At 38.4% G+C, this 26,844-nt stretch overlaps 1 protein-coding gene across 1 annotated transcript in view; it reads left to right on the plus strand.

The window, feature by feature from the left end:
- Window positions 1–26,844, plus strand: part of SUCLG2 (succinate-CoA ligase GDP-forming subunit beta) — a 259,246-nt gene that overhangs the window by 213,217 nt on the left and 19,185 nt on the right. The window contains exon 10 of the mRNA XM_030867675.3: window positions 19,643–19,763. Coding sequence (XP_030723535.1) covers window positions 19,643–19,763 — 121 coding nt within the window. The remainder of the gene's footprint in view (window positions 1–19,642; window positions 19,764–26,844) is intronic.

A 26,844-nucleotide genomic window follows, 5' to 3' on the forward strand; every position in this document is an offset into this window, starting at 1 on the left:
GTCCTCTATTCTTGTCTAACTTCCTGGGGGAGAATTCCTTAACATTCTCTATTACTCTCTCACACAGAGTCTTTTACACAGGAGTTGTGTCCTACTTATTTCAAGTGAGTCAGTTGATAAATGTGTTGTATCTTAGATTACAGGATGGCAGGGTCCCCCTGAGCATGAATTCCTTTCTGAGTGTACATTAAACTGCTTTTGAGATTATGGTAACATTTTACAGGTCTCAATTTAAGACTAAATTTCCTTTATTTTAGATTGCTATAATCCTCTACAGCCCTAATGTTAAGCAATAACATGTTGTCCAGTGAAGATTTACTTTACTTTTCAAGGTTCCTGATATTAATTCTAGAGATAATCAACACACTTAAAATATAAATGTGAGTCCACTGACATTATCTAGATCTTATTCTTCATCCCCAGAATGATGCGAAGTGCAAGAAGGCAATACCAAATAAGAATAGGAAACTCTGTACCCGGTAGTTACTTAAAGACAAGTTAAATTCATGAGTCGATTAGGAAGCCATAAATCATTGTAATCTTCTGTGGCATTGAACTTGAACATTGAACTAACAGATAACTTAATCAGATGTGAAATGATTATCTGAATAAAGGTGAGTAGGAAGGAGAGGTGATTATGGGTTGAAGACTTAGTGTAGGCACAATGAGCAGATTAGATTCTCGGAGGCAGGAGAAGTGTTGAAAGAGCAGAGGAGAACGAGTAAGACCTTTTAGACTGGATGCTCAAGCAGGAAAGGCCAGTAAAGAGATTGTTCACTTTGGAAAAAAGTGGAATGATAGGTAAGAAATTCAGTTAGGTGAGAAGGGGCCAAGCTATCCATTGTAGCACTGAAGGAGTGCCCATCTGGAATTATCCATCAAGCATCAAGAGTAGTGATAATGGTGGTGGTAGTGGTGGTGGTGGTGGTATTTGTAATGGTCACCAGTTATTGAGCTCTTATTATGTGCCAGGCTCTTGTACTTTTTGTGGATTATTGTACTTGAAGACATTATTATTATCTATTTTATAGCCAAGGAAAGGAGGCTTAGAAGAGGTTCTTTACTCACCCCAAATCACAGAGCAAGTATGTTATAAAGGGAAAATTTGCACCCAGGTGATATTACACTGAAGTCTACATTCTTTAACATTTCCCAATATCACCTCTGTATAATAAGTATTTGTAGAGAGCAGAAGTTCAGAGGCACGACCCTACATTTTTAGAAGAGACATTGATAACTGGAGTCCATCCAAAGGAGGCTTCGTGGGGTGATAAAGAATCCTTGAATCCCTGGAAACAGAAAAGAGACATCAAGAAGATAATCTTGTTTGTGAGACAAAGTGAGAGATTTGGCTTTATATCCCTCTTTGTTCTTCTTTTCTTCAGTCTTGGTGGGCTGAGTTCCCTCACCATTATGTATTCTAGAGATTGAGGAATTACCTAGAAATGTCTAAGTGAATTGCAAGGTTATTTCAGATGGATGGGACTAGTTTTACCAGTGGCAAAAGAGTTCTCAAGTGTTGTTGTTCAGTGGTCTTTTTTGAATGAGACATCATTTGCTTTTATATTCCACTAAAGCAATCCTTGAAGATGCTGTACACACAAAAGAAAATCAGGGTACCCATAAATTCTGCAGCTGATTTCGAGTCAAACATATGGGATCCTTTGGAGACTTCATGAAGCAGAGGAAGAGGAGGAGGGGCTGGTGTCTGGGTAGCGTTGAAGTTAGTCCTGTTATTGGTCAGGACCTAAACAACAGAAACTCAGTGTTCCTTCTTTTCTAGAATACTAACTATTCTAATATGCCATTTAATAATTATGCTGTTTTAATAATGGCATTTTAGGGACAAAATCCCCTTTCAGTAAAGGAAGACATCTGTTCTAAGTTAGATTCTGATGTCAGAAATGTTAAAATTTCTAAAGGCTTTTTATTTTAGAATAGAGGACAAAGAAGGAAATTCTGCCCCAGTCTATACAAAATCTTGTAGGGCAAAAAAAGAGAGAGAGAGAGAGAGAGCACCAGGCAGCTTTTGGGGAAGGCAACATGATTTGTGGATATTTTGTCTCTAAGAGGTAAAGGAGGGATGGGGAAGACAGAATCAAAGACCAGGCATAGAAAGGGTCAAAATGAAGTTAGTGGGTATCAGAAGGAGGGATTTCTAGTGTCTGGATTAGATACTCTGATCAGTTTAGCATAATATCTGATAGAGGCTACATGAAATCATTCCTTAATGCCCACCCATTAACTATCACCAGATAAGACCAAATCCACCTTGACAGCCCAATGCAAGGAAATCTACCTTCTTCAGCCTAATAGGTCTGTCTCCAAAGGCACTGGCCACATTGCCCTACTTCCCATTTTCAGACCTGAAGGCTTCACCCTAAGGTGATGGGTGGCCTTATAAACTTCTGACTGCTGACCATCCCTCTTGGTGCAGATGAAGGAGCTTATTCAATGTAAACTTTTAATAAGATGCACAGATGCTAAAAAGTACATGGTCATATCCTTGTAGACATCATTGTAAGTAGGTGGTGAATAGCTATTAAATGGGAGTTTTACCATGTATGAAGAGATATTCTTAGTTGAGCTGTGGCTTTGAGATATCTTTTTTGCTCTCTGCAGATCAGGTTTACCACTGGATTATAAAATCAGTAAAGGCAGACTATGACGTTTTGGTCACCAAATTGCTCTATCCCCACATCTCAACATTGTAGAATCTTAGCAAAATTTTGTTGAATGTTCTTTCTTTTAATATCCCTGTCATACTTTATTGTTCTCCAAGGCTATCTAGGGGGAAAAATGAGTTTCAAACCTTAGTCTCTGAAAGTCAGTTGGAGCTAACAGGCACTCACTCCTGTTTTGTATTTACTTGTCTCATTTTTAGTAAACTTCTCCCTACCTTGAAGAAATGTACATACATTTAGACTGATTCATGTGCAGATCTTCAGTGCTTTAATTCTAAGAATTGGAAATGCTTCTCATTGAAGTATTCAGCTCCTCAGCATAACCCATTTTAATAATTTTCCAGTCCAGTTTGTGCCAAAAGATGCAGTTCATTTCTGACAGGGTCTCTATTAAAGTCTTTCAGTTTGCAGTTCTTTTTATCAATCTTCATTTATCCATAAAAGCCAAATTTGACCTAGATGTGTAATGACGGATGACAACACCTTGAGTTTCTAATCCCTGTTCTCCCAATGAATATTGCTGTATCATCTCTTCTTTTTATAGGTTAAAAGTTTACATAAACTTAGCACAGTGGAGTAAAAGCAACAGCCTAGCGCTGGTGGTGTTCACCGTGATTGGCACATATGGCTTGATTATACATTTAGTACATTTGTGCGGGAATGTTTCTCCAGGATTTCCTGAAAGGGTGATGCAGTTGATGTCATGAGAGATGAAGAGTTGTTTCCAAGGCCACATACCTAATTCAGGGCAGAGTACAGATCCAAGCCTCCTACCTGACTAGTAGTGAAATGTTTTATATGCTTGCTTCTTTGCTTGTTTGTTTTTTTATTGAAGGAGGATTATTTGGGGAAATATAAACAGGCTTTCTTTTAGCATGTGTCTGGAGTCATGTTGTACTATAGTAGAGAAGTCTGATGTACCCTCAAGGTGGCAAGACAGTGGGTCTCTGAATGTGGTGGATCATGTGCCATGTTGGATAAGAGTTTGGGCTTTATGGTCAGGTAGACCTGGATTGAAATTCCAGCTCAGATATCAAGTAGCTGTAGGATCTTGGGCAAGTTACTAACCTCCATGCCCTGCAGCATCCACACCTGAACTTGTTATGAGGATAAAAGGACCTAATACCTATGACATGCTTAGTATATACGTGACACAGTCATGCTCTTAATGAAAAGTTAACTATTCTTAATATTACTTGTTTACCTGGTTATTGATAAAACTCATATGTGCCTGAAGGTGAAACTAGGGTTCCGGCAATGGAACAGGGCAAAATGATAACCATGTTTCTTGTTAATTTCTAGTTTGGAACATACAACAAGCATGTGTATATGTGTATATCTTTGCTTGTTTAGTTTTTACTATATCATCCTGCCTAGAGGAGGATTTTTTTTAGCATAAAAAGAGCTCTTTAGCATGTATGTAGGTCATGTTGTAGCATAGTAGTAGACTGGGTGGTACCCTTGAGGTTCCCCTTATTGAAGAAATTTACAGAGAAAGGTCAGTAGTTTTACTTTGTGGTGCATGGATTTCCTTAAGTCAATAGCAAGGAAATATTTTACTATTTCCTACCCTATCCTGTACTCATATCCCTCTCACTTTCTTTTTTATTCTATCACCTCTCCTGAAGCCAAAGGTGAAAACTTCAGATAATTTGCCTATAGACAGTCTAATTTATTTTGGAAAACATTGTTCTAGACTGGTGTCTTCCTCACTTCCATTTATGGTACAGTGCACTGTTACAAAAGAAAATCTCAAATAATTTGTAAGTCAGTATATTTCAGTAAGGTCATTCCATTGTTTTGCATGCTTTCTAGGTAAGGTACCCCAGTTACAATGAATGCCTGGCCTTGCATTGGGCTGGCTGTAAGTCTCCTTGGACTAAATCCAATTCCATTTTCCTTTTTCTACCCCATTGCATTTCCCCAAATTTTCATCTTAATTTGTGATTTTAAGCAGGTATTTCATGGAAGCAGCTGTATGTAGTGGTTAAAGCTCTTGTAGTCAAACCAACCCATGTTGAAACCCTATCTGACCACTAACTATCTGCTGAGCGTTGCAAGTTATTTCACCATTCTGAGCCTCAGTTCTCCTGTCTCTACAAATAATGGTAATAAGTCATAACTCGTAGGAGTTTGGTAAAGATTGAATGAATTATTTGTTGACTAAACAGTGCCTAGCAGTAATGGAGATTACGGAGTACTTATCATTTGCAAGGTAATAGGCTTTGTGTTTTACTTGAATTACCTCATTTAGTCCTGGCACCAACCCTGCAAGGTGGGTATTATTATTATTATCCTCATTTTATAGATGAAGAAACTGACGTCCAAAGAAGTTAACTAGTTCACATAGCTTGCAACTGATAGAGCCAGTACTTATGGGTCAGAGGTCAGAATCAGAACCGCATGGGTGGAATTTTACAGCACCTCAAAGTCAGGATCATATGTTGTTTTTCTTTGTATCTTGACTCCTCTTTTTGACCTCAGAAATCAAAACAACATTTTGCTGTGTGTTGGATTCACAATATGAGGATTAAAGAATAATTTTCAAACATTTACAGCCGAGACAATGGAATAGGCCAGCTTGCAAAAGACGAAGCTCCCTGTCTTTGAAAAGTTTCAAGCTGCTGTTGGCTGACCTCTCAGGTCCTGTCCGCTTCTAAGATTTTATGGTTCATTAATCTCCTTGGCATGTCCACATTACATAAGGTGCCTTTCCCTGCTGCAGGACAGAGGAAGATTACCTGTCTGTGGTTTATATGTTAAATTGTTCCGCCTTCACTCTTAAAAATTAAAATCTCCTACACAGGATCCTGCCAACAATTATTGTCTGAGCTCTATTAAAGAATCCGATTCTCATTTCTACTCCTATTTTTAGTTTTGAGAAGCTGGTTCAGTTCCTTGTTAAAAAGTACTCTAAGCATCATGTAGCACCATTATTAAGAAATGTATTATACAGTATGAATGGACTGCTAGATGAATTTATGTGAATTATTCCATGTTTGAGAAGGAACCATTAGGTACTTGTTCTAAATAAAATTCTTTAAGGTAAGGAAATTGCAAATGTACAGTTTTTCCACCCCTTCTCAAAACCTTTGGCGTCGTCTGGGCAGCTAGCAATGATGATTGCCCTGAAGATGAGATCACTGTGGCACTTTCTAGGTATTCCAGATCTTTAATTATTTTTAATGTCAGTGCCAAATGAAACATTTATGGAAAAGCTCACAGTTAAGCCAAGTAGGTTGAAAATTTATGCTTACATTGGTGAAATGTCAAACATTATATGGCAGTACTATTTTTTTTTTTTGGAGACAACAATTCTCTTTTCCCCAATTTTTCATGACTCATCTTTTCTTAACTCATCTTTCTTACAGTTTGAAACTTCGTCTTTAGAGAATCAAAAAAGCTTTCTTCATCATTTTTTTCTCCAATTCACAAGAGCTCCACTTTTAAGTGGAAGAAATAATGTTAGTTTTTCCACAGGGATTGATTATAAATTCCTTCTCCATGTTGAATTATACTGGCCTCTAGTGGTTACCTGTCACAATTATGTTTCATATTGCTCTTGCCTTAACTCAGTTATTGTAACACTATACCATATATTTTAATAATTTTTGAGAATCTGTATTGAGCAGCACAATCAGAGTTGTCAGAGGTTTGAAGTAGATTTCATCATGAAATTGATTAAACTTTATGTACCTTGTGCATCTATAAAGACAGCCATTTGGGACTACAGCATTAAACTGGGCTGGAATTCCTATTCTCACACCTGCCTGGGCAGAAATTACAATCCTCCCAGCTGATAAGAACTTTGGGGTGAAGCTAGATGACAGGGTGTGAAAGGAAACCTTACAGATCACACTGTGAGGCAGAAATGTCAGCTTACTGGGGGCACACAAGAAATGGGAGATGACCTTAACAAGTCTGGAGCACCTTAGAAGACTATCCCAGGGTTTCTGGACTGAAAACTTGGACATGATTTTTTTCAGAATAATCTTAAAAATAAAAAGAAATTTAAAAAGAGGCACTTCAGGGCATTTATAAAAATGTGTCTGTCAATCAAGGAGATTCCCCTTTGGTACAACATGAACAGTCATTAAGTAGATTCAAGATTACCCTTTGGATCTAGCACATAGGAAAGTACACATTCAAGAAATAAACTCATGCTGAGGGACTGTGTGAGATGGATGAAGTGGGCTTCCACAAACAAACGGATTTTTGTCCAGATGTTTCAGAGAATAAAGAGCAGTTGCAGATGTAGGGTAGAGAGAAAGAAACTCTAATATATCAGAAAGCAAATGCTTATCTAAACTATGTGGATTCAGGTAGTGTGTGTGCAGGTCTGGCCTTACCAGGTACTGTTCACTTCCTGAAAAGCTATGTGGATCTTATGTGATTTGAGAGCTTCTTTTTCCTTCTGTACATTTTTTCTTGTTTGTAAAGCCATCCTACACCTACTCCCTTGGGGTGTATTTTATTGTTGACCATTAATGGCTCAGTGACACAGTTTATTGACAAAACAGAATAGTGTGACTTTTGAGATAAATGTGAGGCCACTACTTGCAGCTGGGTCATTGGAGTTTCATGGAAGTTAAACATCATCTTTTGTCCAAGGCTGCAGACCTACATTTTTACTTATTAACCATCTTTTCAGGTTTGTCTCCCTGTTACTTGTGTTCCTTTAGGCAGACTGGGAGGCCGCATGGGGATTCGGACTTACTGAGCCTGTCTTTCATTATGCTGAAAATAAGAATTGCAAGTCACCTTCTAGACGGGCCTTCCTTAGTTTTCGTTTGCAGCTAATAAACCAAATGAAGTCATTTCAGTGCTGAGAAGCTCATTTTCACCTGACAAGCTATCATTTGTCATTTATAATGGACAGAACCCAAGATACTAAAGGATTTTGGCTTGTTTTCCTTTTCTGGCCTTTGCCTTGGGTGTAGATTCAGACAGTTAATGAGCAGTAATTTCTGATTTGTAGGTGCTAGCCATCTCCCAGAAAGAACAAGAGAAAGTGTTTGAAAATATTCATTAAATGGCTTAAACTGAGTGTTCAGATTTTTCCATTTATTTTATTGTTTAATTCATGTCCATGGATATGTGGTAGAGAGAGGAAAACTAAACTAAAATTAAGCTTCCAGTTCTAGAATCTGTTTCAGCCTCCAAAGAACGGATTTTCTCACATTGAAGCTGAGTTGGTCAAAATAGGATGTTATCAGTCTTGCTATGAAATTATGGCTCACTCAACTCAGTATATGGAGGAAAGTTTATTTACAAAGAAATTGATAATGAGAGGGGGGGTAGCGGGTATGCAAACCATAAGAGAAAGTACAAGAGCCTGGGGCAAGTCTGAAATGAAGACTTTCTCCACCTTTTGTGAAGGGACACAGCCACTCAAGACAACCTTGCTGGGAAGGACCTGGAGGAATAGAAACACCCCAACTTCCCTCTCCTCTTGCCAAGGCTTCCCGGATGCCAGCCGGGGAAAGGAGCCCATTGATGCAGCCCCTGGAGTCAGCCTTCCGGGACCCAGAGGAGCAGGGTGGGAATGCAGACTTACAGCACAGATAGGTCCCAAAGGACATCCTTTGATTGTCTGTTGAGTGTGTGCCTCAGGAGGTAGAGTGTTCTGAATCCTTTTGTAAAGGGAGTCTAACAACTTGAGAACTCCACTGAGGTCTGCAAAAGGTTAACCAGGGATGGGAGATAATCAGTGATTTAGACACTGAGGTACAAAGAGTTTGGTTAAATTTCATTCCTATCAGGCTGTGGGGAGTGCTTTGCCAATGTAGTTTTTAATTTGCTCCAGATATGGTATTCAGACATTTGCTGAACAGCTAAATAAATATATCAAACTTCCACACAACAGATTACAGTGAGGTCAGACAGTGATATCAGTAATTTTAAAATATTGTCTACAGCAGAGCTGCTTTTTGGTGACAGTGACATCTGATGCTGCTAGTAGATGTAGAATGAATTCTGTAGATTTTCCTCTCCTCCTGATTTTAAATATTACCAGGCAACCGTCCTGCCCAGACATTTTAGAAGAGCCCTAATTCAAATGGGATATTGATTTTTAATAATTTCAGATATTTTAAGTGGTACCTTTTTTGGAGTTTTCATTGGTTTATGTGTTTTGCCTGAATTAATTCACCTGAATTTAAAATTTTGATGCTAAAGAATGTTACCTTCAATGACAGTTTTGGAATTTAAGATTCTGGGTGTAAGGTTTGGGGTTGGAGGTCATTTTACTGGGATGAATGAAGGGTGGGACTTCAGGAAATAAATTGGAAGCTTGTTCTTACAAAGAAATATGGCAGTAAACTGATTTTCCCAAATATACTGATGAGATCCGTTATGAAAAGAAACATATGTATGTGTTTTAAAAATTATTTTACTTAAAAGAATTTTAACATAAATTTTAGTGTGTAATAAATAGCTTATAACTTATTGAGATCTTAGCTGGAAGCTTATATTTTTACTTTTCCCAGTCACATATTTTTTCATTAGGGGTTTTGATAAGAATCTTTGTCAACCCCTTGTTCTTCCAGAAAACTAAATGATCAGATAGATTTGAACAGATGTCTGGGGGCATCACAGGATCATTACATGCCACCTTCATCTTACATAGACTTGTTATTTACAGAAACAGTGGGTTTTGCGATTAACTAAATTTATGTTCATTTCTCTGTGGTGTGAAGTGTGAATCTGTGTGGTCCTAAGTTTTGGCTCTGTCTGCCTAGCTAATTTTTTTCTTTAATTGATGTCAGTCACGTAGAAAGGCAAAAAAATCACCCATAGAAACATTTTTTTCCTTCTGTGTAGGAACAGTTACCCTGTGGAGATTATTATGTTACAACAGTAGACAGATAGACATCCTGTTTATAGATTAATAAATGGGTTCTTCACCAAGTTGCCAATTTTATGGGTGTTCTCTGTATTAACTCTCCAACTAATGATGATGGAGTATACATATTCACATTCATCAAGATGACATAAGTCTGAGATGATTGGACAAAATACTGCTCAGAAAGAATGTGCCAATAAATATTCTTAATCTACACCAATGTAGCTTCCATTACAAATAAAATATAGATATTGCATTATGAGCAATGAGTGTCCTGCCTTGAAAACAATTATCTGTTAAGCTGGGAAGGCAGTTTTGTAACCAAAATATTTCTTAACAGTCAATTTTAATAGCTCATTTCTTAAGTGAGCTCTCTCTCTGTCTCTGTCTCTCACTGTCTCTGTCTCTCTCTTTCCTGAAGTCTTTTGAGGCTTCCAGTGAAAGCATAGAACCAAAATCCCCTTGCTCTGTTTTTTCTTTTAGCTTCAAATGGCTCTGTGGCCAAATTACACATCATAGTAGTTTTTGCAAGAGCTATTTTAAACACAGGGCACTCAAAAAGAACCTTGCATTTGCCATTCTAAATGCTCAAGTGGTTTTTGTAATCCTGGCAATGGTTCTGATTCTCAGTTCAAAAGGATTTGGAAAATGTCTCTGTAAAAAGATAAAAAACATGTCTGTGCAGTTCCCTTGAATCTCTGTGTTCTTCGGTCCTTTTAATTTCTTGTCTCCTGTACCTACTTTTAATGCCAAACAGTATTTCCATCTTTAGATGTTACCTTCTCCTGAAAATCCTGTTAATAGTTGACTTTAACCACCACCACCATGTTTACTGACAACTGGGGAAGCATTTGTGTCCCACACTTTGACTGGCCGAGGCATTCACGGTTGCTGTTGTTGATTATAAAAGCCTTCCGGGGGCTTCCCTAGTGGCGCAGTGGTTGAGGGTCCGCCTGCCGATGCAGGGGACGCGGGTTCGTGCCCCGGTCTGGGAGGATCCCACGGGCCGCCATGGCCGCTGTGTTTGCGCGTCCGGAGCCTGTGCTCCGCAGCGGGAGAGGCCACAGCGGTGAGAGGCCCGCGTACCGCAAAAAAAAAAAAAAAAAAGCCTTCCAGTTTTACAGATACTTATAAATATAATCTAAATAGTGCAATGATTGGCATCTTTGGGGAGAAGGACCCTAGATTCCTGTGTCACCTAACCACCCAATATACTAGCTCCTGAACACTTTTCTTGACAGTTCTCTGGGGATCAAATTTTCCACCCTTTGACTCTTCTGCAAAAGATGACTAAAGTTCGGTATTCTAAGTTAGAACACAGATCCTCTGCTAAAGCTCTCATAAGCTAGAATCCATACTATTTGACCAGATTATTTTTTTCATGAAGCACTATATAAGCCTAATGCCTCATAGAATACACTTTAGAAAGCTTTGACTTAAGGAAATAGGCACTCGTCTTGGGAGCAAGTATGGCTTTATAATTTATATGGTTCAGTATGCATAGTATCTTTTAACCTGTTAGAATAAACCAGTATTCATAATGGAAGGTGCCTTGGTCCTATCTAGTGCTGGAAGTGCATATTCAATTTTTTAAAATTTTAATATACCTAAACATGCATAGTTAATGAGATTGTTAGTGATCATGCTGGATGTGCATTGGGTTTTCTGACTGTCTGATATTTTCTTTGTGTTGAATAAAAGCCATTAAAAGAGGAAATTGTTGACAGACTAAATCTTTAAGTACTAATTATCAAAATATGTGTTAGGTAACTCCAAAGTTAGGAAGACAAATCTATAACACACTTGCTTTGACTCTTTCCTCCACTACAATAGCAGGCATTGTTAATAGGTCACAGAACTCTCTGAACCAGGACGTGACTCCATCATTAGTCTCAACGCAGCACTTTGAATAGCCGCTCACACAGTTACCATACCTCCCACTGGCCATTCCATGGTCTGATATTTAAAATCTGTATCAACAGTGATGTCTCTAATGGCATAATTCTCCATTCGAATTTTCCTGATCATAAAAATAGAAATAATAGCTTTGGCAAAGGGATAAATTTCAACGCATCAGAAAGGGGAAAAGGGGGGCTTACCAGTCTGCAGAGAGGGGTCTTATAAGGACATCTGTCCCAGTTCAGGAGGGACTCTGGGTTTTGGACTAGCTCTTAATAGCATCATGACCCCTCCATAGTCCTGTCTAAGTAGGGATTGCAAACCACAAACTCTGGACAACTCTTTTATCAGTAAACAGGGAACATTTTGGGTTGTAAAGAACCAAAACCATTGGTCCACAAAACTACAAAAGATATCTTACCTCTGGTCCATCTTAATTGAGCAGTGAGATTTGAAAACAAGAAATAGTTGGACACCAGAATATAGAACTCAGGACTGTGCCCTTGAAGCTTGGAAATAAAACCAAAATAGAACTGGGGCTCTTGATTAGTCATAGAAGTGACTGAAAGACAGTAGGAGGGAGTGGAAAGACCATGGACTTTGAAGTAAGACTGACTTGGTCCAAATCCTCACTCCACTGCTTAATATCTGTGTGCCCTTGGACAACTTATTTAAGCTCCTTGAGTCTCAGCTTACTTGCCAGGGAAGGTTGTAGTTCATCACTCTTAGCACCTAGGAAAATTAACATTCAATAAATGCTAATCCTCCATACCATTTTACTTATTCTAGTGAGGAGAAGATTGCAGGATACACGTATGGTGAAGAATTCGGGAATAAGTAAATAGAACAAGGCTGATTTAGACACATTTTCCTTGTTTCACCCTGGGTGGTCTCAGAGGTCAACCTTAATGGAAACTTGGCTCTCCAACAAAATATTGTTCATCCATCAGATGTCATTTCCATGCTATCAGTTTTGGGATAACAGATAGATATTCCAAAGTTGGAATAAAATGGTTGGGTGTTTATCTTGATTAATTAAAAATGCTGAAATGTTGTTTGGGATTAAGAGTGATGTTTAAGATATTTCCTTTTCTGAGCTTTTCAGGTTGGATTGTTTACTCATTAAAAGCATTTCTTCCTTGGAAGACACTAAAAGGGCAGAGTGGGCAGGTGTTTTTCAAGAAATACTGCTGTTCTCATATCATTTGTAAATCTGGACATCATTTGCTTTAACCCAAGGATCCTAGGGCTTGATTTCATACAAAAGAAAATAATTTCAAACTTCAAGACTAAACAGAAAGTAGAAAAGCAAGCTGTAGAAGCTCACTCAGGTTTCAGCAAAAGGCAAATCTGGTCCCAAGTGGACTGATCTGACGGCTTATTTGTAAGATTACAGCAAATCCCAAGATTGAATGCCTCACCTGAATCACTTCCTTATTGACTGAATCCATTTAGACTCCCCTCTAATTTAGCAGAGTGTTTTTATTAAAGCCAGGCATACAAACATCAATTTCCCAAGCTGCATCTAATTTCCTTCACCATTTATTTTCCTTCCTTGGCCGCCAATGGATTAGAAGACATGATTAGAATTCAGCAGGAAAATAAAAACAACCACAAAAAAGAGAAAAACAGTTCCACAAAAACAGATGCTTAAATAAGAGCAACAACTTTCAGAATTAAAATAACTTGTGATTAAAAGAAAGTCCTTATCTTGCCTAATGTAAACATGCTTGCTTGATTTTTATCAGCAGTGCCTACTGCACTGGGACTAAATTAGCAACCTGAACTGGAAGAAGCAGACAAAACGCAGTAGTTGCACTTACTATGCTTAATGTATACACTACAGTGTGTTTTAAATGCAGTATAGTACTTAACTATTTGCAATAATCATTTCAAAATGGCAGGCTTATTGCTGAAGTCTTTCTATTTGTTCGTTTCCAGCCAGTGTCAGGGAGAGAAAAAGAATAAAGCAAAGGCATTCAAGGCATTTTATGAACTTGTTAAAGGTACAGGTTTGTTCCAAAGGAATGATATTCATGTTGGAATGGACACATTTATTTAATCAGCCATCGCTACAGCCTAGGTACATTAATGCTGTTGGTGAGAGCAAGAAAATGGTCCAACAAAGGAAGAGAACTTAAAATCTGAAAACTCACTATCAAAGAAATATCAAATGATGCAAAGGAGGAGTGATGGTTGCACTGAATTTGAGGATAGCCATCAGTCAAATTGTGTCGGTGTCAGGGGGTGGCAAACTATGGCCCATGGGCAAAATCTGGCGTCCCACTTGTTTATGCGAATAAAGTTTTATTGAAACACAGTCTGCTTATTCATTTAAATATTGTCTGTGACCGCTCTAATTTTGCAAGAGCAGAGTTGAGTAGCTGGAACAGAGACTGGCCCTCAAAGCCGACTAGCCCTTAACAGAACAAGTTTGCTAACCCCTCATGTATGTCAGCAGCGCCTCTACGATCACCCAGCTGTTCCAGACAGCCCTGCATGTGGTATGGTAAAACAAACCCTGGTTGAAACTATGACTCCTTAATAGCTAAGAAACCCTGAACGCTCAGAGCCTCAGTCTATCCATGAAATAGAGGTTATAAAACCTGTCTTATAAACTTAATGTGAGTGTACTGTGGGTGATGCTGAATAAATGATAGTTTCCTGGCCAGATGCCCTGAAGTCTTTACAGGTGTCTAGAAATCAAAGGCTTTTCAATCCCCTACTCATGGCATTTGCTCTGTAAGACTGATTTGGTTCCTGCTGCTGTGGTCCATCTCATTTCCCACCACTTCACTTTGCAAGCCCCAGCCTCCTGTTACTCCTCCAGGTTCAGTTCAGTTTCTCAAAGGCACCAAGTTCTCTTCTGCCCCCTTGACCTTTGCCCATGGTGTTCTCTTGTCTCAAAGTACTTACTCTTCATTCCTCTCATACTCTACCTGGCCTCTTCTAGACTGTCCTTCAGATCCTACGCTAAATGTCACTGCGTACACGAGGCCCTCCCTGACCACCCAGTGTAACATGAGTCCTGTCCTATGATCTCAAAATACCCAAAGTCTCCCTCCCCTTCATAACCGATATCATGGTTTACGATTTCAGATAATGGATACAGAACATTTTTTGGTCTGTTTTAGAAAAGTCTTTCTTGTCAGCCTCAATGGTTAAAAGAGTGCCTAGCACAGAGTAGGCTTTCAAGAACATATTGTTTCATTCAGCAATCTGTCAATATTTGCCTGTCATTAAAAGGAGTCAGGATAACCTTAAAGAAAAAAAAAAACTGAAGTTTTGATTCTGATCATATACTAGCTGCATAACTTGGTACAAGTCACTTTTACCTCTCTGAGCCTCACTTTTCTCATCTGTAAAATGGGATAGGTGTTACCTACCTCACATGTTTACGGCAGAATCCGCTCTGGTAATGAATGAGAAAATAACTAAGCAAAGTACGTACTGTGGGACCTCAATAGGTTTGCTGGCTCCAAAAGATATTTGATGGTAAAGCTGTAGCCCCAGTGATTCTCCAGATCTTTGGTACTCTCAGTTTTCTTATCTGTAAAATGGGGATAAAAATTATATCCATCTCATATACTACTTATGTGTTAAATGTGTTAATATATGTAAAAAAGAATACTGCCAACCACCTGATAGATACCTAGTAAACATTAGCTATTGTTGTATTTGTGATTATTGTTAATCTTTCAATTCTTAAAGATTATGAACACTTTTCTGGGGAAAGTACACATTCTAAAAAAATTCTGTAAATAGTTGCAAAGAGTTCACAATTCCCCTGTGCTATCTCTATATGCTGCAAGTTACCCTTTGCCATTATCTGCCTTTGAGGCCAAATTCTAAAGAAGCAGCTTAGTCGAGGACTTACCTAAAATTATGTCCCAAAATTGTGTGTGTGTGAACTTATCTGACTGAGCTTGCCTAACGTTCATTAGATTCTGAAAAGGATTACGTTCCCCAAAAAGGGTTTTAGTTGGGATTTTTGTTTGTTCCTTTAAGGTTGAGAGGAGCTTGATAAATACCAAAGGCTGTAGCTTTTCTTCTTTGGAAGTTCATTCTTTACTTTTAATTGTGGACGGACATCTGCAGCCAGAGTGTATTTTGCAAAGCCAAATACACGTAGACATTTGAAAAACCTGCATTTGGACTGCCCGGCCACCTGCACAGCTGCCAACAGCTGCCACCACAGACTCCTCCTTGGGAGTAGCTGTCTGGGGTCCAGGGACCTGTGCAGTGGATCTGGCTCCATAACTGCCTTGCTAGATGATCTTTCCTTTTGTGAAACAGTAAATAGCAGCCCTTGTTATCCTCAGCCGAGAATGTAGAAAAGCTCCTGAAAGCACCTAGGAATCTTCTGGGAGAGTTTCGGATTCGGAAATAGACCTAGCACTGACTTCTTAAAAATATGCCCGTTGCCGAGGGGAAGAAAAAGACTATTAAAAAGTTTCTATTGGTATTGTCAGGGAGCAGCAATTAGGGGTTGTAATAATAAATGAACACATGAGGCACACATTGAAAATTTGACATGCTTTATAAGCGCGAAGTAATAATAATGATGTCACAAGGCTTTCATTTGCAAACTGTCTTAATTTCATTCTCAGTTTGAGATTGCAGATTACTGTAGTTAATAATTGGCCCAGAGTGAAACCTTAAATCAGATTTCCATTAAAGTGCGTGACTGCAACAAATTACTTTACAGAAGGAGAGAATGGCATTGTCTCTGGTGGTGTGGGGTCTTCCCATCACTCCTGGTGGTGATTTCCTCTTGGTGCTCAGTGATACGCCACATGTCCTAAATGATCCCATGTCCCTGAGCTACACAGCGTGTGTACTTCTGTGTCTTGCTGCTCTTGTAAAAATTCTAACTTCTTTGTTAGTATCAAACTCTTTTTCTCCTCTCTCTCTCTCTCTCTCTCTCTCTGTCTCTGTGTCACATTCTCTTATGCTCCCTCTCTCACTGCTGGTCTTTCTCACTGTCTCTCGTGCTCTCAGATGGTTGCTCTGTATTTCTCATCTCATGTTTGCTCATGCATTCACTCTTCTCTCTGTCCCTGTCTCCCTTTCCCATCACTCCCCCTCTATCCCTGAGGGAGACTTTCAAAGCTTGTCTTCACCCAGCTCTGGGAAAGCAAGGAATAAGGCAAAAGAACCAAGTTCCCATCCCTGGCCTCTAGTGCCTGCCACTGTTTACCTCATCTGGATTTCCTCAGGTTACTTCCCCATTCAGCCTGTAGGTCCTGAATGAACTAACTTGGGTGACAGCTCTGCCTTCATCCTGGCTGCCCTCTTTTACCTAAGTTCCTGCTCGCTCTTTCTCTTTGTCACCTGGAACATCACTTCTTCCAAAAGGCCCCTCTCGCTACAGCAGTCTGTACCACTAGTGTTGCCCTGGTCTTAGCTCCGTGAGACTAAGGAGCCAGGATTGTAATTGCCAGTTTGCTGGTCTGCCTCAAACTTGTCTTTGAACTCTTTGAGGGCAGTGATGACATCTTATTCATCTCCATCTCCCAAGCACTAAACTCTGTGCCTGGTTTGGGAGATGGCCATTAAGTGTCTATTGAAATTAATTTCATTCACTCTTGAAACCATTATTTATTAGGTGATTACACTATGTCATGGATTATGCTAGCTGCTTATAAAAAAAACTCCTGTTGTAGAGGAGCGCAAAGGTGACCCACCCAGGGTGTTGTATCTTGGGCATGGGGATATAGGGTGAGAGGTGAATATACTGCATTGGAGAACAGTTGTCCTTTTTTCAGCACACCTATCAAAGCCACCTATTCATCCACCATTGGAAAAGAGAGCTTTTCCTTGGGTTCAGTACCAGTTGAAGTGGTTGGCTCACTTTTAGGTACACATTGTTGTATGAAGAGTATCTGTATTTGTCAGATGCTTGTTAAACACAATGAGATAACTGACATGAAGGACTCATGGGAACTGATACTAAATGAGGCAATACCAGAATCACAGCTCATATCTGACTCTTGCTCCAGGGTATACATCTACTGAGAAGCGTTGGATCACAGGGCCAGGGGCATCTTCCTGCCTCTTGTGCCTCACTCCTGCCTATGTGGATGACTTCACATATGTTTGCTGTGTGTGGTGTGCCTACTCTATAGAACAATCATACTGTTTTAGATGGATTAAAGAGAATAATTCACCCTAACTTGATGACACAGAAAAGCTTCACTGAGAAGCTGTTGACATCTGAACTCATCCCTAAGGAATGTGCAGGTTGCACCATGGCAGAGGTATAGAGGAGCCACTATGTACTTTACTAGAAAGCTTAGTTCTTCTACAAAAACTGAATGAGCCTCAGCTCTTTCTGAGTTTCTCTCTTGGACCCTGTGGAGTCATTATTGCTCTTGAGTGGTTTTTGTCTTCCATTGTTCTGGCAAGCTCCTCTCCATCCCGCAGCTATTTGAAAACTACTGCTGTACCAGGCCTCAATACTAACAGCATTTAATAGCCATCATTAGAAAGCAAGCTTCTGCTTACCAGTCAGCCTGCTGTGAATGGTAATGGGGGATTTCTTTTTTGGGAGTAGCTCCAGTGTCTAATTGGTTTGGAAAATATTGCTCATTTATTTTATTCTTAAAACATTACCTTTTTACTGAACTTCAATAAGTTTCTGTTTCTGTTACATTCAAATTCAACATAGCTGCAGTCTACTGAAAGGTTTTCTTCTTATACTTGCTGTCTAGGTAACCTGTCCACTTTCACCATAGCTTGTTGAAATAAATGCATGTGTAAATATCCATTAGGTACCTTACAGGCATGTAATAAGCATCTCACACGTCTTATTTAGGCCTTTCAACAAGTTTATGGACTAGGTACTATTATTCCCATTTTATAGGTGAGGAAACCACGTTCGAGGCAGGGTGGGGCCCTTGCCCAAGATTCCAGCTCTAGCAGCTGGCATGAATGAAGAATCAGTAGGCAATCTAGAGCCTGACTTTGAGCCTTACCACTGCTACTTGTTAGCTATGTCACACTGGGACACATCATGTGAATTTTCTGAATGGCTTTATCAGCTATAGAGGGCTAACCATCACTGTACTTACTGTACTGTAATGCAGGGATCAAAATTAAAAATGAGGGTTCATGTAATGGCACTTTTTAAAGAGTTAAGTGCTGAACAAATGTAAGGTATCCTTTTCTCATATATTTTGTGTAGTTAATTTAGCATATTGAAATAATGGGATTTAAAAATGGCATGCAGCACACACATATATGCTTTGCAATTAGTGTAGCATAATTTAATTGTGACTCCATTGTTGGAATTTTGATGCCTCCAGCTTGATGAATAGCCATTATCTGTGGGTGTTATCAATTAATCTAGGTAATGAATTCTCTTCATTATCTCGTTCTTCATGTTAATTATACAGGATTTTCTTACAACTATTTATCAAGTCAGGGCAAGTACAGTTTTTTTGGCCCACATGCCTTTTAGTATGGAATATGTATAAGCAGGTTAACATGATGGGTTTAAATTTACATTTCTGAAAAATTCTAGTCAGTGGCTTGACTTTTCTTATATCCTTGTAGTGTGAGCTTGTATCTTTTTATTTTGGGGGTCTTTTTTTTTAATCAAAAAGGTCATTATCTAAGATAATTAAGCTATCTCTGACTTTTGAGAATATACCTCTAGCATATCAAAGAGGTATTAAGGAAACATAGAAAAATTGGAATTTTTACCTAATAATACAAAACAACAAATAATTAATGTTACTAGTTTTGAAATATTTTATGAGGTACCAGGACAGGTAAAAATTCAAGTATAAGCCATGGAGGGAAAAGACGTAACTACATGAAATTTTAAATGTCACTATGCATAAATAACATCCATTACATCTTAACATATGTTACATCTTACAGAAAAACCCAAACGAACTTTCTGGCCAGCCCAATATAAGACACAGCAGAAGACAGTGTATAAGAAATGAGTGGTGACTGAATTCATTTTGAATTCAGAGAAGTGATTGATAGGATAATCTGGGTTAATATGGTAATGTTATATATTGATATTTATTAATTAAATACTGAATTTTAACTTCAACATCTTCTGGGTCTTGTTTTATAGTTCCTATTCTGTTTTTTGTTTTTTAAAGATGATTATTTTAATTGTCTCTGTTGTTTAGCCAATTATTTGGGGGAATGTTGACTGTCAGCATTTTGATGGACACCTTCCTATTTTTTATTTCAGGTTGAAGCCATCCTAGTCAATATTTTTGGCGGAATCGTCAACTGTGCCATTATTGCCAATGGGATCACCAGAGCCTGCCGGGAGCTGGAACTCAAGGTGCCGCTGGTGGTCCGGCTTGAAGGTAAGTTACTGTAGATTTCCACAGTGCCAGTGCCCGCCTTCTTCGGGATCAGGTGACCAGCATGTTCTGCATTCACAAACTTCCTGAGACAAACATTAGGAAACACTGGATTACATAAGATGAAGCAAATGCAGTACTTCTCTGAGCTTTTAATCTGCATTGCAGCTCTCCAAGAATGGCACATGTTATGAGTCTCCAAATTTTCCAAACATATTCCAGGGTGGAGCCCTTTTATTATGAATCATATCATGAGATTAGTGTTCTGGGAAAAACACTCTTAGAAATGCTGCTCCAGGAATTTTTCATCATGGGACGCCAAGTGTTCTCAAACTTTTTGGTCTGAGGCCTCCCTACTTGTTAAACTGGAGAACCCCAAAGATCTCTTGTTTATTTTGGGTTATAACTGTCGATATTTATTAATTTATTTAACTGATTAATAAATTAATCTGGTAAGAGGAATAACTACTTGGAACTTTTTAAATACTCACTTTTTAAATAATAAACTTTTAATTTTTGTATTATATATTTTACATGTAAGTATATAAACTATAATTTATGAAGAATTAAATATATCTTTTAAAAATTTTAGTAAGAATAGCAGCACTGTTTTATGGCTTTGCAAATCCCTTTAATATCTAGCTTAATATTTGCTTCTGCAACAGATCTGTTGCAATATGCTGTTTTGGTGGAAGTATATGAAGAAAATCTGGCCTCATAGAGCTATGTATCTGGAAAACAGAGCAGTTTATAATAATCATTTCATATAATTCTGAATATTATTCTTTGATACTACACTAAAACCTGTAACAGTGTCTTTATTACAGATAGGTTTTAACATAGAATCTGAAATTATTTCAACGAACTTTTTTCTTTGAATTTTTTAAAATTATTTATTTGTTTATTTTTAACATCTTTATTGGAATATAATTGCTTTACAATGGTGTGTTAGTTTCTGCTGTATAACAAAGTGAATCAATACGTATACGTATATCCCCAAATCCCCTCCCTCTTGCATCTCCCTCACACCCTCCCTATCCCACCCCTCTAGGTGGTCAAAAACCACCGAGCTGATCTCCCTGTGCTATGTGGCTGCTTCCCACTAGGTATCTGTTTTACATTTGGTAGTGCATATATGTCCATGCCACTCTCTCACTTAGTCCCAGCTTACCCTTCCCCCTCCCGTGTCCTCAAGTCCATTCTCTACGTCTGCGTCGTTATTCCTGTCCTTCCCCTAGGTTCTTCAGAACCATTTTTTCGTTTTTTTTTTATAGATTCCGTATATATGTGTTAGCATACGGTATTTGTTTTTCTCTTTCTGACTTATTTCACTCTGTATGACAGACTCTAGGTCCATCCACCTCACTACAAATAACTCAATTTCGTTTCTTTTTATGGCTGAGTAATATTCCATTGTATACATGTGCCACATCTTCTTTATCCATTCATCTGTCGATGGACACTGAGGTTGCTTCCATATCATGGCTATTGTAAATAGATCTGCAACGAACATTGTGGTACTTGACTGTTTTTGAATTACGGTTTTCTCAGGGTATATGCCCAGTAGTGGGACTGCTGGGTCGTATGGTAGTTCTATTTTTAGTTTTTTAAGGAACCTCCATACTGTTCTCCATAGTGGCTGTATCAATTTACATTCCCACCAACAGTGCAAGAGGGTTCCCTTTTCTCCACACCCTCTCAAGCATTTATTGTTTGTAGATTTTTTGATAATGGCCATTCTGACCAGTGTGAGGTGATACCTCATTGTAGTTTTGATTTGCATTTCTCTAGTGATTAGTGATATTGAGCATCCTTTCATGTGTTTGTTGGCAATCTGTATATCTTCTTTGGAGAAATGTCTGTTTAGATCTTCTGCCCATTTTTGGATTGGGTTGTTTGTTTTTTTGATATTGAGCTGCATGAGCTGCTTGTATATTTTGGAGATTAATCCTTTGTCAGTTGCTTCGTTTGCAAATATTTTCTCCCAATCTGAGCATTGTCTTTTCGTCTTGTTTATGGTTTCCTTTGCTGTGCAAAAGCTTTTAAGTTTCATTAGATCCCATTTCTTTATTTTTGTTTTTATTTCCACTTCTCTAGGAGGTGGGTCAAAAAGGATCTTGCTGTGATTTATGTCATAGAGTGTTCTGCCTGTGTTTTCCTTAAGAGTTTTATAGTGTCTGGCCTTACATTTAGGTCTTTAATCCATTTTGAGTTTATTTTTGTGTATGGTGTTAGGGAGTGTTCTAATTTCATTATTTTACATGTAGCTGTCCAGTTTTCCCAGCACCACTTATTGAAGAAGCTGTCTTTTCTCCATGGTATATTCTTGCCTCCTTTATCAAAAATAAGTGCATAGGTTTATGTCTGGGCTTTCTATCCTGTTCCATTGATCTATATTTCTGTTTTTGTGCCAGTACCATACTGTCTTGATTACTGTAGCTTTGTAATATAGTCTGAAGTCAGGGAGCCTGAATCCTCCAGCTCCCTTTTTCTTTCTCAAGATTGCTTTGGCTATTCGGGGTCTTTCGTGTTTCCATACAAAGTGTGAAATTTTTTGTTCTAGTTCTGTGAAAAGTGCCATTGGTATTTTGATAGAGGTTGCATTGAATCTATAGATTGCTTTGGGTAGTATAGTCATTTTCACAATGTTGATTCTTCCAATCCAAGAACATGGTATATCTCTCTATCTGTTTGTAGTATCTTTAATTTCTTTCATCAGTGTCTTATAGTTTTCTGCATACAGGTCTTTTGTCTCTTTAGGTAGGTTTTTTCCTAGGTATTTTATTCTTTTGCCAAATGGTAAATGAGAGTGTTTTCTTAATTTCTCTTTCAGATTTTTCAGCATTAGTATATAGGAATGCAAGAGATTTCTGTGCATTAATTTTGTGTCCTGCTGCTTTACCAAATTCATTGATTAACTCTAGTAGTTTTCTGGTAGCATCTTTAGGATTCTCTGTGTATAGTATCATGTCATCTGCAAAGAGTGACAGTTTTATTTCTTCTTTTCTGATTTGGCTTCCTTTTATTTCTTTTTCTTCTCTGATTGCTGTGGCTAAAACTTCCAAAACTATGTTGAATAATAGTGGTGAGAGTGGGAAACCTTGTCTTGTTCCTGATCTTCATGGAAATGCTTTCAGTTTTTCACCATTGAGAATGATGTTTGCTGTGGGTTTGTCATATATCGTCTTTATTATGTTGAGGTAAGTCCCCTCTATGCCTACTTTCTGGAGGGTTTTTATCATAAACGGGTGTTGAATTTTGTTGAAAGCTTTTTCTGCATCTTTTGAGATGATGATATGGTTTTTCTCCTTCAATTTGTTAATATGGTGTGCCACATTGATTGATTTGCCTATATTGAAGAAACCTTGCATTCCTGGGATAAACCCCACTTGATCATGGTGCATGATCCTTTTAATGTGTTGTTGGATTCTGTTTGCTAGTATTTTGTTGAGGATTTTTGCATCTATATTCATTAGTGATATTGGCCTGTAGTTTTTTTTGTGTGTGTGACATCTTTCTCTGGTTTTGGTATCAGGGTGATGGTGGCCTTGTAGAATGAGTTTGGGAGAGTTCTTCCCTCTGCTATATTTTGGAAGAGTTTGAGAAGGACACATGTTAGCTCTTCTCTAAATGTTTGATAGAATTCACCTGTGAAGCCATCTGGTCCTGTGCTTTTGTGTATTGGAAGATTTTTAATCACAGTTTCAATTTCAGTGCTTGTGATTGGTCTGTTTATATTTTATTTTTCTTCCTGGTTCAGTCTTGGAAGGTTGTGCTTTTCTAAGAATTTGTTTCTTTCTTCCAGATTGTCCGTTTTATTGGCATATAGTTAGTAATCTCTCATGACCCTTTGTATTTCTGCAGTGTCAGTTGTTACTTCTCCTTTTTCTTTTCTAATTCTATTGATTTGAGTGTTTTCCCTTTTTTTCTTGATGAGTCTGGCTAATGGTTTATCATTTTTATCTTCTCAAAGAACCAGCTTTTAGTTTTATTGATCTTTGCTGTTGTTTCCTTCATTTCTTTTTCATTTATTTCTGATCTGATCTTTATGATTTCTTCTGCTAACTTTCAGGTTTTTTTGTTCTTACTCTGATTGCTTTAGGTGTAAGGTTAGGTTGTTTATTTGAGGTGTTTCTTGTTTCCTGAGATAGGATGGTACTGCTATAAACTTCCCTCTTATAACTGCTTTTGCTGCATCCCATAGGTTTTAGGCCGTCATGTTTTCATTGTCATTTGTTTGTAGGTATTTTTTGATTTCCTCTTTGGTTTCTTCAGTGATATCTTGTTTATTTAGTAATGTATTGTTTAGCCTCCATGTGTTTGTATTTTTTTATAGTTCTTTTCCTGTAGTTGATATCTAGTCCCATAGTTGTGGTCAGAAAAGATACTTGATACAATTTCAATTTTCTTAAATTTACCAAGGCTTGATATGTGACCCAAGATACGATCTATCCTGGAGAATGTTCCATGAGCACTTGAGAAGAAAGTGTATTCTGTTGTTTTTGGATGGAATGTCCTATAAATAGCAGTTAAGTCCATGTTGTTTAATGTGTCATTTAAAGCTTGTGTTTCTTATTTATTTTCATTTTGGATGATCTGTCCATTGGTGAAAGTGGGATGTTAAAGTCCCCTACTATGATTGCGTTACTGTCAGTTTCTCCTTTTATGGCTGTTAGCATTTGCCTTATGTATTGAGGTGCTCGTATGTTGGGTGCATACATATTTTCAATTGTTATATCTTCTTGGATTGATCTCTTGATCATATGTAGTGTCCTTCTTTGTCTCTTGTAATAGTCTTTATTTTAAAGTCTGTTTTGTCTGATATGAGAATTGCTCCTCCAGCTTTCTTTTGATTTCCATTTGCATGGATTATCTTTTTTCCATCCCTTCACTTTCAGTCTCTGTGTGTCCCTAGGTCTGAATTGGGTCTCTTGTAGACAGCATATATACAGGTCTTGTTTTTGTATCCATTCAGCCAGTCTGTGTCTTTTGGTTGGAGCATTGAATCCATTTACATTTAAGGTGGTTATTGATATTCCCATTTTCTTAATTGTTTTGGGTTTGTTATTGTAGGTCTTTTCCTTCTCTTGTGTTTCCTGCCTAGAGAAGTTCCTTTAGCATTTGTTATAAAGCTGGTTTGGTGGTAATGAATGCTCTTAGGTTTTGCTTGTCTGTAAAGGTTTTAATTTCTCCATTGAATCAGGGTGAGATCCTTGCTGGGTAATCTTGGTTTTAGGTTTTTCCCTTTCATCACTTTAAATATGTCCTGCCACTCTCTTCTGGCTTGCAGAGTTTCTGTTGAAAGATCAGCTGTTACTCTTATGGGGATTCCCTTGTATGTTACTTGTTGCTTTTCCCTTGCTGCTTTTAATATTTTTTCTGTGTATTTAATTTTTGATATTTTGATTAATATGTGTCTTGGCGTGTTTCTCCTTGGATTTATCCTGTTTGCGACTCTCTGTGCTTCCTGGCCTTGATTGATCATTTCCTTTCCCATATTAGGGAAATTTTCTACTATAATCTCTTCAAATATTTTATCAGACCCTTTTTCTCTTCTTCTTCTGGGACCCCTATAATTCGAATGTTGGTGTGTTTAATGTTGTCCCAGAGGTCTCTGAGACTGTCCTCAATTCTTTTCATTCTTTTTTCTTTATTCTGCCCTGTAGTAGTTATTTCCACTGTTTTATCTTCCAGGTCACTTATCCGTTCTTCTGCCGCAGTATTCTGCTACTGATTCCTTCTAGAGAATTTTAATTTTCATTTATGATGTTGTTCATCATTGTTTGTTTGCTCTTTAGTTCTTCTAGGTCCTTGTTAAACGTTTCTTGTATTTTCTCCATTCTATTTCCAAGATTTTGGATCATGTTTACTATCATTACTCTGAATTCTTTTTCAGGTAGGCTACCTATTTCCTCTTCGTTTGTTTGGTCTGGTGGGTTTTTTACCTTGCCCCTTCATCTGCTGTGTTTTTCTCTGTCTTATCATTTTGCTTAACTTGCTGTGTTGGGGTCTCTTTTTCACAGGCTGCAGGTTTGTAGTGCCTGTTGTTTTTGGTGTCTGCCCCCAGTGGGTAAGGTTGGTTCAGTGGGTTGTGTAGGCCTCCTGGTGGAGGGGACTGGTGCCTGAGTTCTGGTGGATTAGGTTGGATCTTGTCTTTGTGGTAGGCAGGACTGCGTCTGGTGGTGTGTTTTGGGGTGTCTGTGAACCTATTATGTTTTTAGGCATTCTCTCTGCTAATGGGTGGCATTGTGTTCCTGTCTTGCTAGTTGTTTGGTATCAGGTGTCCAGCACTGGAGCTTACTGCTTGTTGTTGAGTGGAGCTGGGTCTTAGCGTTGAGACAGAGATCTCTGGGAGAGCTCTCGCAGGTTGATATTACGAGGGGCCGGGGGTGGGGGTGGTCTCTGTTGGACCAATGTCCTGAACTCGACTCTCCCACCTCAGAGGCTCAGACCTGACCCCCGGCCAGAGAATCAAGACCATCAGCCACATGGCTGCTAGTGTTGGAGGGTCTCCTGCAGAGGCAGGGAGCAGCTGTGGCTCACCACAGGGACAAGGGCACTGGAGCAGAAGTTCTGGGAAGTACTCCTTGGTGTGAGCCCTCCCAGAGTCCACCATTAGTGTCACCAAAGAGCCTGTAGTCAATGAACTTTTTATGCTCTGTGATATTGAAGTCTATTGGTCTGTCTTGCACAGTAAGTGGATTTTACACGTGCATGATTTAATCATACGGAAAATTTTGGATTATGCAGATCTTCCAAAGGTTAACACATTTCAACATACAATATCAAAAAATTGACATCTGTTAATATCACACCATTATCAGAAAAGCTTCTAAGTTTTGAGAAGCTGTCAAGGTGGTAGATGCAATTTTTCCAGAATTCTGATTTTCATTTGAAAATACAAATTTTTCTTATAATCCACAGAATGCTAAGCTGTTGTCCTTGAAGTGGCAGACTTACTTCACTCATTTTTGAGAACATGTCTGCCAGGTGTCTAAGTCTGAACAACCATAGTGTGTTCTTCATTCTTCCATGGAAAAGTGGGTGGTTTAGCTCTCTACTCAAACAGTTATACAAGTACTTT

This window comes from Globicephala melas, chromosome 11 (genome assembly GCF_963455315.2).
Source record: "Globicephala melas chromosome 11, mGloMel1.2, whole genome shotgun sequence".
NCBI classification, from domain to species: Eukaryota; Metazoa; Chordata; class Mammalia; order Artiodactyla; family Delphinidae; genus Globicephala; species Globicephala melas.